The 15,244-nt window shown below is 39.6% G+C and overlaps 1 protein-coding gene across 4 annotated transcripts in view; it reads left to right on the plus strand.

The window, feature by feature from the left end:
• The window catches only part of vti1a (vesicle transport through interaction with t-SNAREs 1A), a 160,590-nt gene that overhangs the window by 80,801 nt on the left and 64,545 nt on the right, over positions 1 to 15,244 (plus strand). For all 4 annotated transcript variants that reach the window (XM_017696042.2, XM_017696040.2, XM_037544009.1 and 1 more), the window contains one exon: positions 9,915 to 9,985. In XM_017696042.2, the coding sequence (XP_017551531.1) occupies positions 9,915 to 9,985 (71 nt within the window). The remainder of the gene's footprint in view (positions 1 to 9,914; positions 9,986 to 15,244) is intronic.

Here is a 15,244-nt window from a genome sequence, read left to right on the forward strand (position 1 = left end):
ATTTGTCCATGACAGCGGGTTTGTAGATTGACACTACGCATGTCATCGTCATGGCCATGCATTAGTCAACATGATTTAAAGGGCCCATAAATTTTATTTTTCCCGTTGAGGTCCACTTAACATTTGTGTGGTTTTAAGTGATTTATTTTTGCATGATAATTTCCATCCACTCTTCATCCCCTAGAATGAAACAGGCTGTTTTTGTAACTTTGCCTTTAACACTGATCTATGTAAATGAGCTCTGATCTGATTGGTTGTTCTGTATCTTTTTCTGCCTTATTGAAAAAGTACTGCGAGATGAACTCCCTGGAACTTTAGTGTGAATGGATGTGGCTGAACCGCTTTTGACTGAATAAGTGAATATACGTAAACGAGTTGGTTCTCGTGACATAACAGACTAAATTCAATACGTGCTGTGTTTGCAGCATAGTTTCCGTGAATGGACTAGATGGAACAGTGTACATTTTGGAAATTTAGCAGTTTTTGCATATTACTTCAAGCACATTTATTAAAAAATAAAAGCGTCAGATATTAGATTTTCGATTGTGCGGGCAGGTCAATTAACTTTAGTTAAAGGATAGTTTGAAAGCAGCTAATGTTAACAAAGGATTTAACACACAAACTTTAGTACAAAGTTGTGCAGCTCTGACTTTGAGAAAACAGCGTCTCGTGTTATCTTTATATCTATGTTTGGTTTCGAATTTTGGATGTTTACGCTTGTTTTTACCCATGTGCCCATGTAGTTTGCTTTGTGAGTGATTTATTCCAGTTAGAGTAGCTCTTTAGCATGCCGCCTCCTCTCATCCGTCCTCATTCAGGGCCCGACTGAGGGGCAGCTCAGTTCCATCAATAGCAGTGTGCTTATTACCAGTGCAGCTAGGGGGCTGGGGCGAACTAAAAGGAGAGGGCAGCAGCGTTCATTTTCTCCCTCCTTCCTCCTGCTTAAACAAATGGTTCTATTACAGCGCACTCTCCTGCCGCCATGGTCATTCATACCCATTAAACCGGTGTCTTATCACCCATAAGAGAGCCTCACATCTCCACATCCACCAATTGTCAGTAATCAGGCCTTTAAAGGCGCGGGCGAGCGGTGCTGCGTGTGTGTTGAGAGGGGCGGAGAGGGAGAGAGAGGATGATGAATGGGGGAAGTTGAGTGACTAGCTAATAAAGATTTGTCTTAATCAAAAGTGATTTGTCAGAACAGGAGTGTGGCTGGGTCAGGGCTCAGGCGATGAATAAAACAGTGTGGCCAGCCAGTGAAGAAAGCCCAAAGAAATGAGGCCTGATTACCCACCGTTTTTACTCGCACACACACACGCACACACACACACACACACACACAGGCCTCTGTCCTCTCTGTCTTTTTTTCTCTTTTTATCTCTCTCTTACTCTCTCGTTTCCTTACTTTTGTCTTGCTGTCTCTCACTGTCTTATGGTATCTTCAAGTTCTTCCTACATCTTTGGTTTCTGTCTTTATCAGCATGTTGTCCTTAGGTTTGGTATTTGTGTTGCTGTTGCTTTCTACCCAATGTTTTGATTGAGGCTGTCCCAGGTGCTGAATGTAGTGTACCATCTTGATGATTCGATAGCGATTAGTTGCCAATTTGCTAGCGCTGTCGCAGTCCGATCATGGATGGAGGATTTAATAGTTAGTATGGGCTACAGTAAAAGTGATCCACTTCCAATCCTTTGTTTTTTTTTTACACTCTGTTTACCCTTTGTTTTCATAGAGGTGCAATAAACACGCATTACCCACAGCCTATGGCAGCGAGGCACATTTTCAGTTGTTAACACAGCAGTGCAATGCCTCCAGCGTGGAGCAATTGAATATGAAGATGTGTAGTTTGAATTAGTCGCTTTTCATCTGAATATGGTAATGTTAAGGTCTGCTATTTACTGTGAGCAACATGCCAACAAAACCATGTAAATTCTACATATTTTAACGTGTGAATCACGACTGGTTAAAAACAAAACTCTCACCTTTTTTGCTTCATTCAATCACTGTGTTTTGTAAATGATGATTCAGGCTTGATGAAAGTAACTGTTGTTAAGAGCTCTGTCAATGGAACTAGCCATTTGAAAGCTGTATTTGAATAAGAGGGGTAGAGTCACAAAGTCAACAGCACACAAGTAAAAGCCTGCGCTTCTACGTTGAAGGACAAAACTACGAAATTATTTTAACGTCCCAAAAAAAAAAAAAAAATGAATGTGGGGGGATGGATTGAATGTTCATTAATTGCTTAACATGTTATCAATATGCTACCTTTGACAGCAGAAGTTATTTCACATAAGAAATTGGAAAAAAGGTGGCACATTATGCACATTGTGAAAATAAATTAAAAAAAATAATATAGCATAAAAAGCATAAAAAGGTGATTTTACTGTGGTGTTAATTAGCAGACTAGCATTACTTACCTCAATTAAGTGGCTGCATTATATAAATATCAGACGATGCAAGCCAGTACTCAACACTGATATACTTGAATTTGATTGGACAATACAGGATCGGGACATCCTTTGAAACTGTGTTATGATAATGTATATTCTAATATCTTGTTCTGGGCTCTTGAAGTAAGGAACAGAGCCTTATAGACAATCCCACTCATATGCATTTTTTTACCACCTAGTGTTTTTAATCTTTAAATCTTTCCCAGTAAGGTCATTTGGAATCATTGCAAAGCTATCTAGTTACTCATATATATTGTTTGGCATTTTTGTAAGAGTAATAAATATATAAATAAAAGTATTTTGCAGCTTACTCAAAATTATGCAGTTAGTTGTGGGATTTTGAGTTTGGAAAACAAATTATTTTAGTCTTAAAATAATTGATGGATTACTTGATTGCCAATATAATTGTGAGTCCACTGACTTGTTGTTGTTTTTAAAAACACACTAATCAAAGTGTCATCAGCATTCTGTGAACAGACAGAGGAATAGCTGACCAAAAAAGACAAAGGTGTGTGTGTGTGTGTGTGTGTGTGTGTGTGTGTGTGTGTGTGTGTGTGTGTGTGTAAGGAGCAGGCTACTGTCAGGCCTACCTTGACTCTTCCCTTGGGCACTTTTGCTCTCGTTTGGCTGTCTGTGGATTGTGTCCAGCTCGAAGTTTGTGTGGTAACCTTCAAAAAGTGTCTGCAGCTCTATAATAAAGAGCAGAGCAGAGCCTGGGAGTGAGCCTGTGTCAGGGCTTGTACCCTTTCAGCTCCGGGGACTGAGAGAGGGCTTCATACAACTCAGAGAGGACTCGCACTCAAACAGCTGCTGTAAAATTGATGATGTGTCCAATTATACGTGTCCACTGAGGGGGGATGGACGGACGGATGGAGGGATGAGGCAACAGAGAGAGGTGGCGGCTAGCTCTTCCCTGGTGTGTCTCTCTCCCTCTCTCCCTGCTGCCACCGGCTGGCAGGAAAAGAGGGATGAAAATGAGTGACATTCAGACCTCCAGGATGTCCAGAGTGATTTGATCTGTCTGCAGGCAAAGGACTCCAAAGGCAGATGGACCTGGCCAGCCGCACTGACAGTGGAGTGGACAGAAAGATATGCGGACTGTCAAACAACTGTACAGACAGAAAAACGGGGGACGAGGCAGAGGGAAAATGAAATGAATATTGATTTATTGGAATTACAGCCAGTAATTATAATCAAAAACTTGAGTTCTAACCAGACTTACGCTCTCTGGACTTCATATGTAGATTATATGTTCTTAGAAAAAAAGGTTACTGTACAGCTACAATGTAAATGTGCACTCAAAGGTGCAGCAATGAACTTATGGTCAGATTCTGTATGTTTTAAAGGTACACTGCATTCACTTTCCTTGGAGAAAGGTGCATATTTGTCCTTTTTCATAACCCAAGTTAAAATAAAAATAAATGAAATAAGAAGCCTGGAGTGCAGACAGGTATATGGAGTCAACAAAGCTTAAAAATGTAAATGCAACAAAATATGTGCAATTATGTTCTCTAACTAAAGATAATGAAGATGTACTCTTCACCTCTTTAACTCTCTTCCCTTATGAGAGTATTAGAGGGTTTATTCTGAGATTTCAGTATCCGACTCAGTATCCATTTGTAATAAAATATAGATCTTCAGATGTGAGCGTAGGCCTCCTCTCTAAGTGCTGGTCAGTAAGCAGATTAAGACTCTGAATTAAAACAGCCCATCGGTAATGATGCTGCTGTTATAGATTTGAGTAATAGGCTTGTTAAATGGACCTTAGGGATGAGGATCTTTAGCGAGAGCACGGCTGTGGAAAAGCTTAGCGTTAAGGTCATTTAAATTGTTAATAGGGCCTTAAACGGGAGAGGAATATATTATATCATTATGAGCAACAAGTCATGATCGTGGGCACTGTTTTTCTTTTTTTTTTCTTTCCTCTCCCCCACTTCTCTATCGTTTTCTCAGCTATTCTCAGAGTTCAGGAAATGTCACAGTCTTCATTTAATTGTGTGATGATTAATTAGCAGTTCATTTAATATGTCTAAGCTTAAAAAAGCCCTGCATATATGTAGAACATTTACCGAGCAGTTTATACAGAGGTTTTATTTTTGCTGTTGGTCGTCATTTATGCTGTTTTTTCAGCTTAGTGTTGCAGACTTGATCACATTAGTGGGGATTAGCAGTTTTGTTAGAATTCAGTATCATAGTATTTTCTGGTATTTGATTATATTTAAGTTAGCATTAATATGGTGATGGAGATGCACCTGTTTCTCCCCATTATCCATCCACAATCCATTATTTCTCACGTACATATCTGTTGATCCACATGAAATCCTTTAAATTTGTTCACTTTAGAGGACACGTTAACTTATTTTCACTTTGAAAATCAGCAACGTGTAATTTAACCAGAGTAGTTTGAACATTTGCAATGCTTTTGCTCAATAAGCAGTCAGTGTTGACATAAAAATATATCAGTGTCATGTTGTGACGCCAATAATCCATATATATGATATATTGCCATACACTACCTTTGTGTTATGTTATATTATTGACTGACATATGATTGGAGTTGCGTTCAGTTTGCACTGGACAGTGTGTCATGCACTAGAAGCTCTGATGGCCACAGGCTTGGATGGGGTGAAGGAGGGGAGACAGGGCTTGCTGTGCTCAGCAGCAGGAAGAGAAAGATCTCAAGGCTCTTGAGCAGCAGGAAGGAAAGGGAAGTCATCTCTCATCCTCCTCCTCAAAGTCTGTGTTTGTTTTTCTTCAGCCAAACTCAGCGTCTGCCTGCTTGTGCTGCTCGGACTCCACCAGTTCACATTACTCGGGGGGGGTTAATAGAGAGAGATGGATATAGTGAAACCTATAGACTCCCAGAAACAGATATGCTGAGGAACAGAGCGATAGAGAGCCAGAGAACACGTTGCAAAGTGGCAGATTGGTGCTGCTCCCCTCTCCCATGGGAGGCGGTGTGTACACAGCTAATTGTCCAGTGGTGAGCGGGTTGGTGTGGGGGGGTAGTGTGCTTAATGGGAACATCAATTTGTCGTCCTTTAACTGTTGGAAATATTTATGTTTTAGGCTCTGTGCTGGGGAGACTGGAGCAGGAGTCATTAAAGTGTTCACAGTGTTTTACTGCGGAGTACGGATTGCTTTCATACCATACATTTCGTTTGTACACTCATAAAGAAGCATGCTGTTCTCAGCCCAGTAAATACAGTTGCTCTTAATTATGTGTGTTCAGTTATGTAGATCTGTGGCCATATTGATTTTCTACATATGTTACGTTACATAATTTTCCAGTCGGCACAAGAACTTTACCCCATTATGCAAGCCTTTTTGAATGGAAAGACTTGGAAAATAGAAGTTTGATTCATGATTGCAGTTGTGAAATTGCATACCACACAGCAAGCAATAGTGAAACAAAGATTTCTTAAATAACTTTATTTCTTGTTACATGTGCATTAATAAATGCTACCATTTGAATTATTAACAACCTACACTTAAGCAAATATTTGATCATTGTTTTTGAATTATAGAAACCTAACTGTTTACCCTTACCAATGTTAGCCATTACCATTGTTAACTATTGTTAATCATTTAGTTATTTGATAATTATAACACATAGCTGTTAGGTTATCCAGCTTGAAATATGAATCCTTTATTTAGTTGCATACTTACAAATCATAAGCATTATGAATACTTGTTTATTTAAGGGTTGATGAATTAATTATTATTATAGAGTCAGGCTCATTGTGTTGTAACACCTATCACAGTTTATTATTCACATGTTGACTTCTACGGTCAGTGTGATAGAAATGTGGAAGTATAATCTCATTAAAATATTAATACCAAACCCTTTAAGGATTAAGTGTAACAAATATGTTACCTCTCTATGTGTTATACACTATCTTTTGTAGAGCTTTGATGCAGAAAGCATGTTTCTCAGGTGCGTGGTTGAAGGAAATGGCTATGGTGATTTGACCAGTTGCATTACTCACATTAAAGGGTTCTGAAAAAATGAAGACAATCTATTTAATTTATATTTTACACTTTGGTAGAAAACACATTAATATACTCAAAACTACATTTTGATTACAGTTGTGCCCTGTTGACCAGGAGGATACACTGGTTAATGTCCATATTCATTTTGCATTTCTTGATTAAGTTGTAGCTAAGGCTGCTTCATTAACTTTGTCCCTTTTTTTCTCATTTATTTTTAATAATTTCAGTTCTGTCATTATTGTGGGCCATTACTCCCATGAGTGTGAACAATTGCTTAAGAATGCCTGACCCTGAAAAAGAACCTTGACTCTCTCTCTGTATCACGGTGAGCCCAGTGTTTGCAGAGAGAACAGCAGCAGCTCCAATTGTTAAGTGCTCAAAGACATTGTAGAGTAACCCCACAATCAATGCACTCTGTTCTGCTTCCACTTTCATGTATTTTTTGTGTATTTCCTTATTTTAGGACCACACTGACAGAATTATTTCATTTGTGCCAAGTCTCCTTCAGCCGTTGATTTCATCCATCATCTGTAGAGACATCTGAACTGTACTGTCCTTTTCTTCATGCTTATGGCTATCAGAGAGAACGCTGCATTGTTTCCAGCCTCAGGGATCACGCTCATTTGTTTTAAGGCACTCTCTCACGGACAGAGACTGATAGCAATGCTTAATTTTCTTTACAGAAGATTTCCGCCACTCTGTCGCGGCTGTTTGTCTGCGCCTTGTTGGCTGGCTGCTGTTATGATGGTTATTAATATCACTCCTCACTCTTTTAATCTGCCTTATCAGTCAAATATCTGTCTGACTGCTCTATCTAATCTGAGTATCCTTCAATCTGTCTCCACTCTGATTAGAAATTAATGAAGGTGGAGATACATTTGCTGCGTGGCTACAGGCCTTCAATTCGACAGCGTTTGCCCTCTCTCTCTTTCTCTCGTTGTCTCTCTCCCTCTCTCTCTCCCTCCCTCTATACTGTGAGGGAGTGCTGAGCTGCCAGATGCAGCCCATTTCGCGGTGTTCCCTGAACAGGCGCGCAGCATGCCGGCTCTTTGAATGCTGCACCTGTGTAATGTAATCCAACCATGAGTGCGTTGTTTACTCACGATTGTTTGGTGCATTTGAAAGGCTCGCTTTGATCCATGCAAAGATTCCTCACTTCTGTTTTTTTTCCTCCTCCCTTCCAAACGGCTAATGTGGTGTCTACTTGTAGCAGGAGTGTTTTTGGATGATGAGGAGGAGGAGGAGGACAGGAGGGAGATTGTTTTTTTTTTTTTTTTTCTTTCTTTTCTTTTTTTTTGTTTATTGTTTTCTGTGACCCATGGGACATGCGCATGACAGTGACCATTGACAAGCTTGTCATATGCCTTGTAGTGGATGTTCTCTAAGTGTGTGTAAATGGGTTTAGATTGGTGACAGATGAGCAGCATTTAGAAGGAAGCTGTTTCCTGAATATTGCATGCGCTGATTAGGCTCAAACGCACGATGCATGCTGGGACATGTTGGAAGTTTAAAAGTGCAGTGTTGGTGTGCAGTGAGTCTTAAGTTTTCAGTGTAGTTTTAGTTGGAGATCCCCAGGCATCTTGGCTCAGGGTTCTAATTAGGCTCCCTTCACTGCCCTTGAAGCACATCACAGCTAGAACTTTCACTTACCAGCTCCAGCACATGAAACAGATGTTAACAAGTAGAAATACAACATCTGCCTAGCAATCCCAGTTGAGTTTCGCTGACAGAATGCCTTTGGTTAAGATGTGAATGTGAGTGGTAGGAAATTGATGATGTGCTGAGGCCTCTATGCCCAGCAGAAGAGTCGAGACTATAGCCCTGTGCCAAGTTTTTCAGAAAGCATATATGACTTGGCTATAGTCAATTCCCAGTGTTGTCTTATGATGCATTGAAAAGCTATTGATCTAGGAGGTTAAAGTTTGCAACATTATATGTAGCATCTGCGGAATTAAGATTATGAACAACCAGTGTAGTTCAGTTAGAATTATGTGCGCAAGATCTGAGATTCGAGTATCTGAGATTTGTTTGATGAATTGAAAAATTAAATTAATGTGGTCCAGTAATTTTATATGGAATTACGGATGATAATTACAGCCAATATCTTACTGTCTACTGACTTTTTGTGCTCAAATATGCACTGCAGCATGTGAAGTCACTATGGCGTACATTTTCATTCTAGCCACTGAAATGGATGGTGTAGTGGATAACATGTAAACAAGAGGTTATACTGCTATACCAACAACTGTTGCTATAACAAGAGCCCCTGGGCAAGACTACTAATGCTACTTTCTCCATTGTAAGTTGCTTCATATTAGAACCGCTGTTTAACATGTTGATTTTTGCCTGATTTAGTTATACCATGGCTACGTAAACTGTTACGAATAATCCGTCATTTTAACTGATACACTTTATATATGAATTGTTCTAGTTTTCCAATGAGATTATGTGTTATTAGTATCAAAATCAGCCACAACACGGTTACCAGGTAACATTTTGGGCCTGATCAATATACTGGTTTCCTGATAACACTGGTCATTTTTGGAAACCTGCGGTTTAATCACTATCAATACTGGGATTCAACTTTAAACAGATGTGCCACTGGGGAACCCAGTCTGATACACTCATTACTGCGTGTCAGCTGTATGTCAGCAATGCGATGATTAATCTGAACACAAAATACTATTATGGTTAGAATAACAAAAATAAAATGCAGAAAAAACAAACAAATGGATAATGAGTGGTTGGTTAGTGTAGTGGTTAACACCTTTGCCTTCTACGCTGTAGACTGGGGTTCAATCTCCCACCAGGGCAAGCACCCTACACTATACCAATAAGGGTCCTTGGGCAAGACTCCTAACACCACCTTAGCCTACCTATGTATAATGATCAAATTGTAAGTCGCTCTGGATAAGAGCGTCAGCCAAATGCTGTAAATGTAAATAAATAATTAAAAATGAACTTGAACTTAAAAATGAGAAGTAAGAAACAGAAATTGAAACCACAAACATTATATATAGACACTACTAAACCATTAAAATATATAATATGAATATAAAAGTACATTTACTGATATATTGGTTAGTAAAAATGTTTGCCCCTTCAAATCTGTGTAGGTGTCCACCACAAACTTTTCAAATCAGTCATGTATTAAACTAATTATTGGCCCAGAAATTCCATATTAGTGCATCTCTAGTTTAAGTGCTAAACATTTATGTTGGCCCATGCCCAAATAACTAAGACATAAGGCCTTTTGTATTACTGGGAGGGGAGAGGGCGCTTGCTATTCTTAGCTCTAGATGAAAACATCATAATTAGTTGTATGGACTCTTGCATGCAGGCCTGTTTTCTATACTTCCGGATGTAACATTCAGGGACCAGTCAGTGAGTTGCATTTCAACATAAAGAGGAGCAGCTATATTAACACCAGCTCCTATTCTTATGTGCTGTCTTCCTATTGTTTTCTCTTGCAGAGCAAATAGGACAAGAGATCCTATCCAACCTGCACACCGACCGTGAGAAGATCCAGAGATCCAGAGACAGGGTGAGTTTGGACTCATACACACATGCTTTTCCTTCAGCTCATCCTGTCTATTGTAAACAAAACAAATCTAGCCCAGGAATTGCATGTGATTGCAAGTAGCTGGCACGATGAGAAGCTAACTTGTTAAGACATGAAGCACTGCAGATCACTCTCTCGCTAAGAGAGCGAGAGTGCTCTCAAGTGCAGGCAGTTATCACCAGTTCATGCCCTACCCATGATCTCAGCCTGCCTCTCTCTCTCTCGTCCTGCATTAGCATAGCCATGGCAGTGGACGGATTGATTAAATGTACAGCACAGATAAAAGGGTGTTTGATAGGGAGCATCGTGCTAATAAGAAGTCTTTGTAGTTAGCCTGTCCCATGCAGTGAAGTCATTCATGATGTAAGACTGTCTGAATGGTCATAGAAATACCACCCCACCACAAAGTGGTCTTCACACACCAAGCATAACAACAGTTTGTTCTTGCATGTTCCGTTTAAAGCCATTCATTCTCTAGCCACACGTTCGTTCATGATGAAGGAATATCACGTGTGAGTGGCTTCATCATAAGGTAAACATACATTATGCGGGCTGCACACTATATCGATTGCTAATCGTTACCACAATATTGGCCTTTGAATTACTGATAACACAGAGGTTTGCAGTATGCATACAACCAGTCACTGAATGATTGATTGTGTGAGGTACAGATGTACAGATGAAGCAAGACATTCCGATGTTGTTTTTTGGTCAGAATACTGAATAATAAACCACATTGCTTCAAGGAGTTAGTGATGTGTTTTTAGTGTACTGTACTGGGCAAAAGTCAGAGACCACCCTTCATTTATTCAGTTTCTAATCAAAACAGACATTAAGTACAAGGTCTTCATTTTTAGAAGTTATTTCCGAGGAAAATAAGTAAATAAACAGGAGTTTCTAAAACTATGTATTAGTTATATATTAAAAGATAAGACTCCTATCAAGCTTACAAGACTATCAGAACTGTCAACGTCAGATAAAAAAAGCACTGAGGACTTTATTTTTTTGAGAGAGAGGAGAAAATCAAGCTCCACTTTTGCTTCAGACAAAAGTCCAAAGGTGTTTCTGTCCTTCCTTCCACTGTGAGAAGACAGCTCAACACTATGGGTCTGAAAGGATTTGTAAAGATGTTGTTACTGAGAAAAGGTAACAGACAGAAAATAAGAAAATTTGGAAATCAAACAAAGAAGCTCCTGGTGTAGAAATGGACTGGTCACCCCACTTCACTGAATGTGTTTGGGAATACTTGGATTGTAAAAATCATAAAATGCAAAACTGCTAAAACTGAACTTTGGAGATGTGGAAAAATATCCATGCCTGTTTCTTTGGAAAAATGTAAGCAAGAATAGATGAATAGATGCTGTATTAAAGAAGGGCATGGGTTTGATTCCTGGCTGGGTGACTAGGGCCCTTTCTGTGTGAAGTTTGCACGTCCTCCCTAGCTCCCTGTTAGCATGGGTTTTCTCTGGGTGCTCCAGTTTCTTCCCACAGTCCAAAGACATGCAGTCAGGCCAATTGGACACGATAAATTTCCCCTAGGTGTGTGTGTGTGTGTGTGTGTGAGAGAGAGAGAGAGAGAGAGTTTGTGTGTATGCGTGTTTGTGGATATATATATATATATATATATATATATATGTCTGTATGTCTGCCCTGCAAAGGACTCACAACCTATTCAGGGTGTTTTCTTTTCTTTCGCCCAATTATCAATGGCAATAAGATGCGAAATAATTGCAAAATGGCATTTTGTCCATATCGTGCAGCCGTAATGCATACACAGCCTCTCACATCCACATGGTTATTACCCACATGTGCAAGGGTTTGGAGAGGTGTCTTCATTCCTCTGAAAATAGTGCTGTGGGACATGCTAACTGGCTGACATTTAAGCTGCAGTAGGCTGTAAATCAGAAACTGTGTCTGAGAAATGCTCAGTGCTCAGATTTGGCATGGAGCTAAGTTAAGCTTTGGCTAACACTGTAATAATCTCCAGGAGCACCAGGGCACTTTCAGAGTCTTCTGCCATTCCTCAGAATATCTATCAGCACCACTGTCAGCCAATTCTTCCGCCTCCAATTCTTTCTCTGACTTTCTTGCATTTCCTCATTCTCTCTCCCTATGTCTCAATTTTCCGTATTTGCCATTTCTTCTTTTTTTCCCTCGCTCCTACTTCACATTTTCACACTCTTCCTCGCCCTAGTTCTTTCCATTTGGGAGTGTTGTGTCCCCACCTCCACCCCCCCCCCCCCACCTCCAGGTAGAGGGAGCTCAGTCAGGGGCCTTTCTGATGGCTCCTTATGAGGGATGCTTAAAGATCACAACATAGCAGTTGGGCTGCCAGCCCATTTCAAAGGAAATAAAACATTTCCTTTCAAAGGTCTGCTGTCTGTGGAGAATAGCCCTCCTTCCCTGGAGCCTCCACTGGCCTCTCACACTTTAAAGGCATTTTGCTCGGCAAAAAAAAAGCAAGGGGGGGGGAGAAAAGAAAAACAAGATGTGAAGACATTGGATGTAAAGGGCTGTAAACTGCTCTTTGCATAAGAGACAGGAGATCAGAGAGATTTTGGAGGATCTCTTAACTACCTGCTGACGCTTCTCCACACATACACACACATAAACACAGGCCCAGGAGATGAACAAGTCTTGCATGGTTTTAAAAACTAGTAATTCTTAGGGACATCTCAACAGTCTCCCTCCTCTAGATTGTGATTATAATGCATACTGTATGTATTTTGTGTGGTAGAGTGGCTTTGATTTTTTTTTTTTCACTTGAATATGAGATAACTAGGGAACAAGAGCTTTCCATACTTACAGTATCATACTGTTATCTTGCACTGAATATTTAAAGAGCCTGTACTTACTCTTTATATTTTTTTCCCATAAGGTCCACTTAGGATATTGTGTCTCATTATGCACCAAAAAAGTCATAATTTATTTTTACATGAACATTTTTCAACCACTCTTCATCCCTTAGAATTCAACAGAGTATTTTTGCTACTGTACCTTTAAGACTGATATATGTAAATAACCTCTGTTCTGATTGGCTGCCTGATGTTTTGCATGTTCAAAAAGTAGTTCAGGCTAAGATATCTTTAGTGTGAATAGGCGGAGCTAAAGTTTTAAAGTTTTTATGTTTTCAAACAATTTCTCATGTGTTTTAAGACTTTTCCGCAGCACATTTTAAACCTTTTTAAACAGTCTTATCAAGACAACACACACACGTTTGAAAACACCCAGTCAAATATTGTTGATTTTCTAAGTGAAAATAATTACTTCTCCTACAGGGAAGAAATTTAAATATGCCATTTTGTACAGAATTTCTTAATTTCTACATCTTTGCTGAATATATAAATTGTGCCAAAACGTCTTGTGCCAAAAATCTTTTTTTTGCAAATTAATAGTAACAGTGGTTCAAATATGCATAACTCTATTGTCAGAAGAAACCTCTCGTCTTCAAAATGACAACTTTACAGGTAAAGGAACAAAACTTACTTTAATTTTAATGTAAGTCAGTGGAACCAGACTTTTTGCGCTGCTTCTTTTGGTTCACAATACATTAGTTTACTCACAATGTAAAACACAACAGGCATTTTCAAATTATGCCAAAAACTGAAAATCTACAAAAATGGAGATTCAGGGTTTTCTTCTGACAGTGGCGGTGAGTATTTTAGAGAATTTGATCATTTATTTTCACTTTGAAATCAATGAAATGTGTAATTTCACCAGGGGCATCCAATAAATATTTTGCGTGTAACTGTGTGTGTGTATATGTGTGTGTATATATATTTTAAAAACAAACATTTTTCCCTGAAATAACTCTGTAACTTTATTATGTTATATTGGTACACTGTTTAGTTACAACCCAAATTCCAATGAAGTTGGGACGTTGTGTAAAACATAAATTCAAACAGAATACGATGATTTGCAAATCCTTTTCAACCTATATTCAGTTGAATACACTACAAAGACAAGATATTTAATGTTCAAGCGGATAAACTTTATTGTTTTTTGCAACTATTCAATCATTTTGAATTTGATGCCTGCAACACATTCCAAAGAAGTTGGGACAGGGGCAACGAAAGACTGGGAAAGTTGAGGAACGCTCAAAAAACACCTGTTTGGAACATTCCACAGGTGAACAGGTTAATTGGAAACAGGTGAGTGTCATGATTGGCTATAAAGGGAGCATCCCTGAGAGGCTCAGTCGTTCACAAGCAAGGAGGGGGTGAGGTTCACCACTTTGTGAACAACTGCGTGTGCAAATAGTCCAACAGTTTAAGAACAACGTTTCTCAATGTGCAATTGCAAGGAATTTAGGGATTTCATCATCTACAGTCCATAATATCATCAAAAGATTCAGAGAATCTGGAAAAATCTCTGCAAGTAAGCGGCAAGGCAGAAAACCAACATTGAATGCCCGTGACCTTCGATCCCTCAGGCAGCACTGCATTAAAAACCAACATCATTCTGTAATGGATATTACCACATGGGCTCAGGAACACTTCAGAAAATCACTGTCAGTGAACACAGTTCGTCGCTCCATCTACAAGTGCAAGTTAAAACTCTGCCATGCAAAGCGAAAGCCATATATCAACAACACCCAGAAACGCCGCCGGCTTCTCTGGGCCTGAGCTCATCTGAGATGGACTGACGCAAAGTGGAAAAGTTTCCTGTGGTCTGAAGAGTCTACATTTTCATGTTTTTGGAAATCATGGACGTTGTGTCCTCCGGCCAAAGAGGAAAAGGACTGTCCAGATTTTTATCAGCGCGGAGTTCAAAAGCCAGCATCTCTGATGGTATAGGGGGTGTGTTAGTGCCCATGGCATGGGTAACTTGCACATCTGTGAAGGCTCCATTAATGCTGAAAGATACATACAGGTTTTGGAGCAACATATGCTGCCATCCAAGCAACGTCTTTTTCAGGGACGTCCCTGCTTATTTCAGCAAGACAATGCCAAGCCACATTCTGCATGTGTTACAACAGCGTGGCTTCGTAGTAAAAGAGTGCGGGTACTAGACTGGCCTGCCTGCAGTCCAGACCTGTCTCCCATTGAAAATGTGTAGCGCATTATGAAGCGTAAAATACAACAACGGAGACTCTGGACTGTTGAGCAACTGAAGTTGTACATCAAGCAAGAATGGGAAAGAATTCCACCTACAAAGCTTCAACAATTAGTGTCTTCAGTTCCCAAATGCTTATTGAGTGTTGTTAAAAGGAAAGGTGATGTAACACAGTGGTAAACATGC

The sequence above is a fragment of the Pygocentrus nattereri genome, chromosome 13 (assembly GCF_015220715.1).
Source record: "Pygocentrus nattereri isolate fPygNat1 chromosome 13, fPygNat1.pri, whole genome shotgun sequence".
NCBI classification, from domain to species: Eukaryota; Metazoa; Chordata; class Actinopteri; order Characiformes; family Serrasalmidae; genus Pygocentrus; species Pygocentrus nattereri.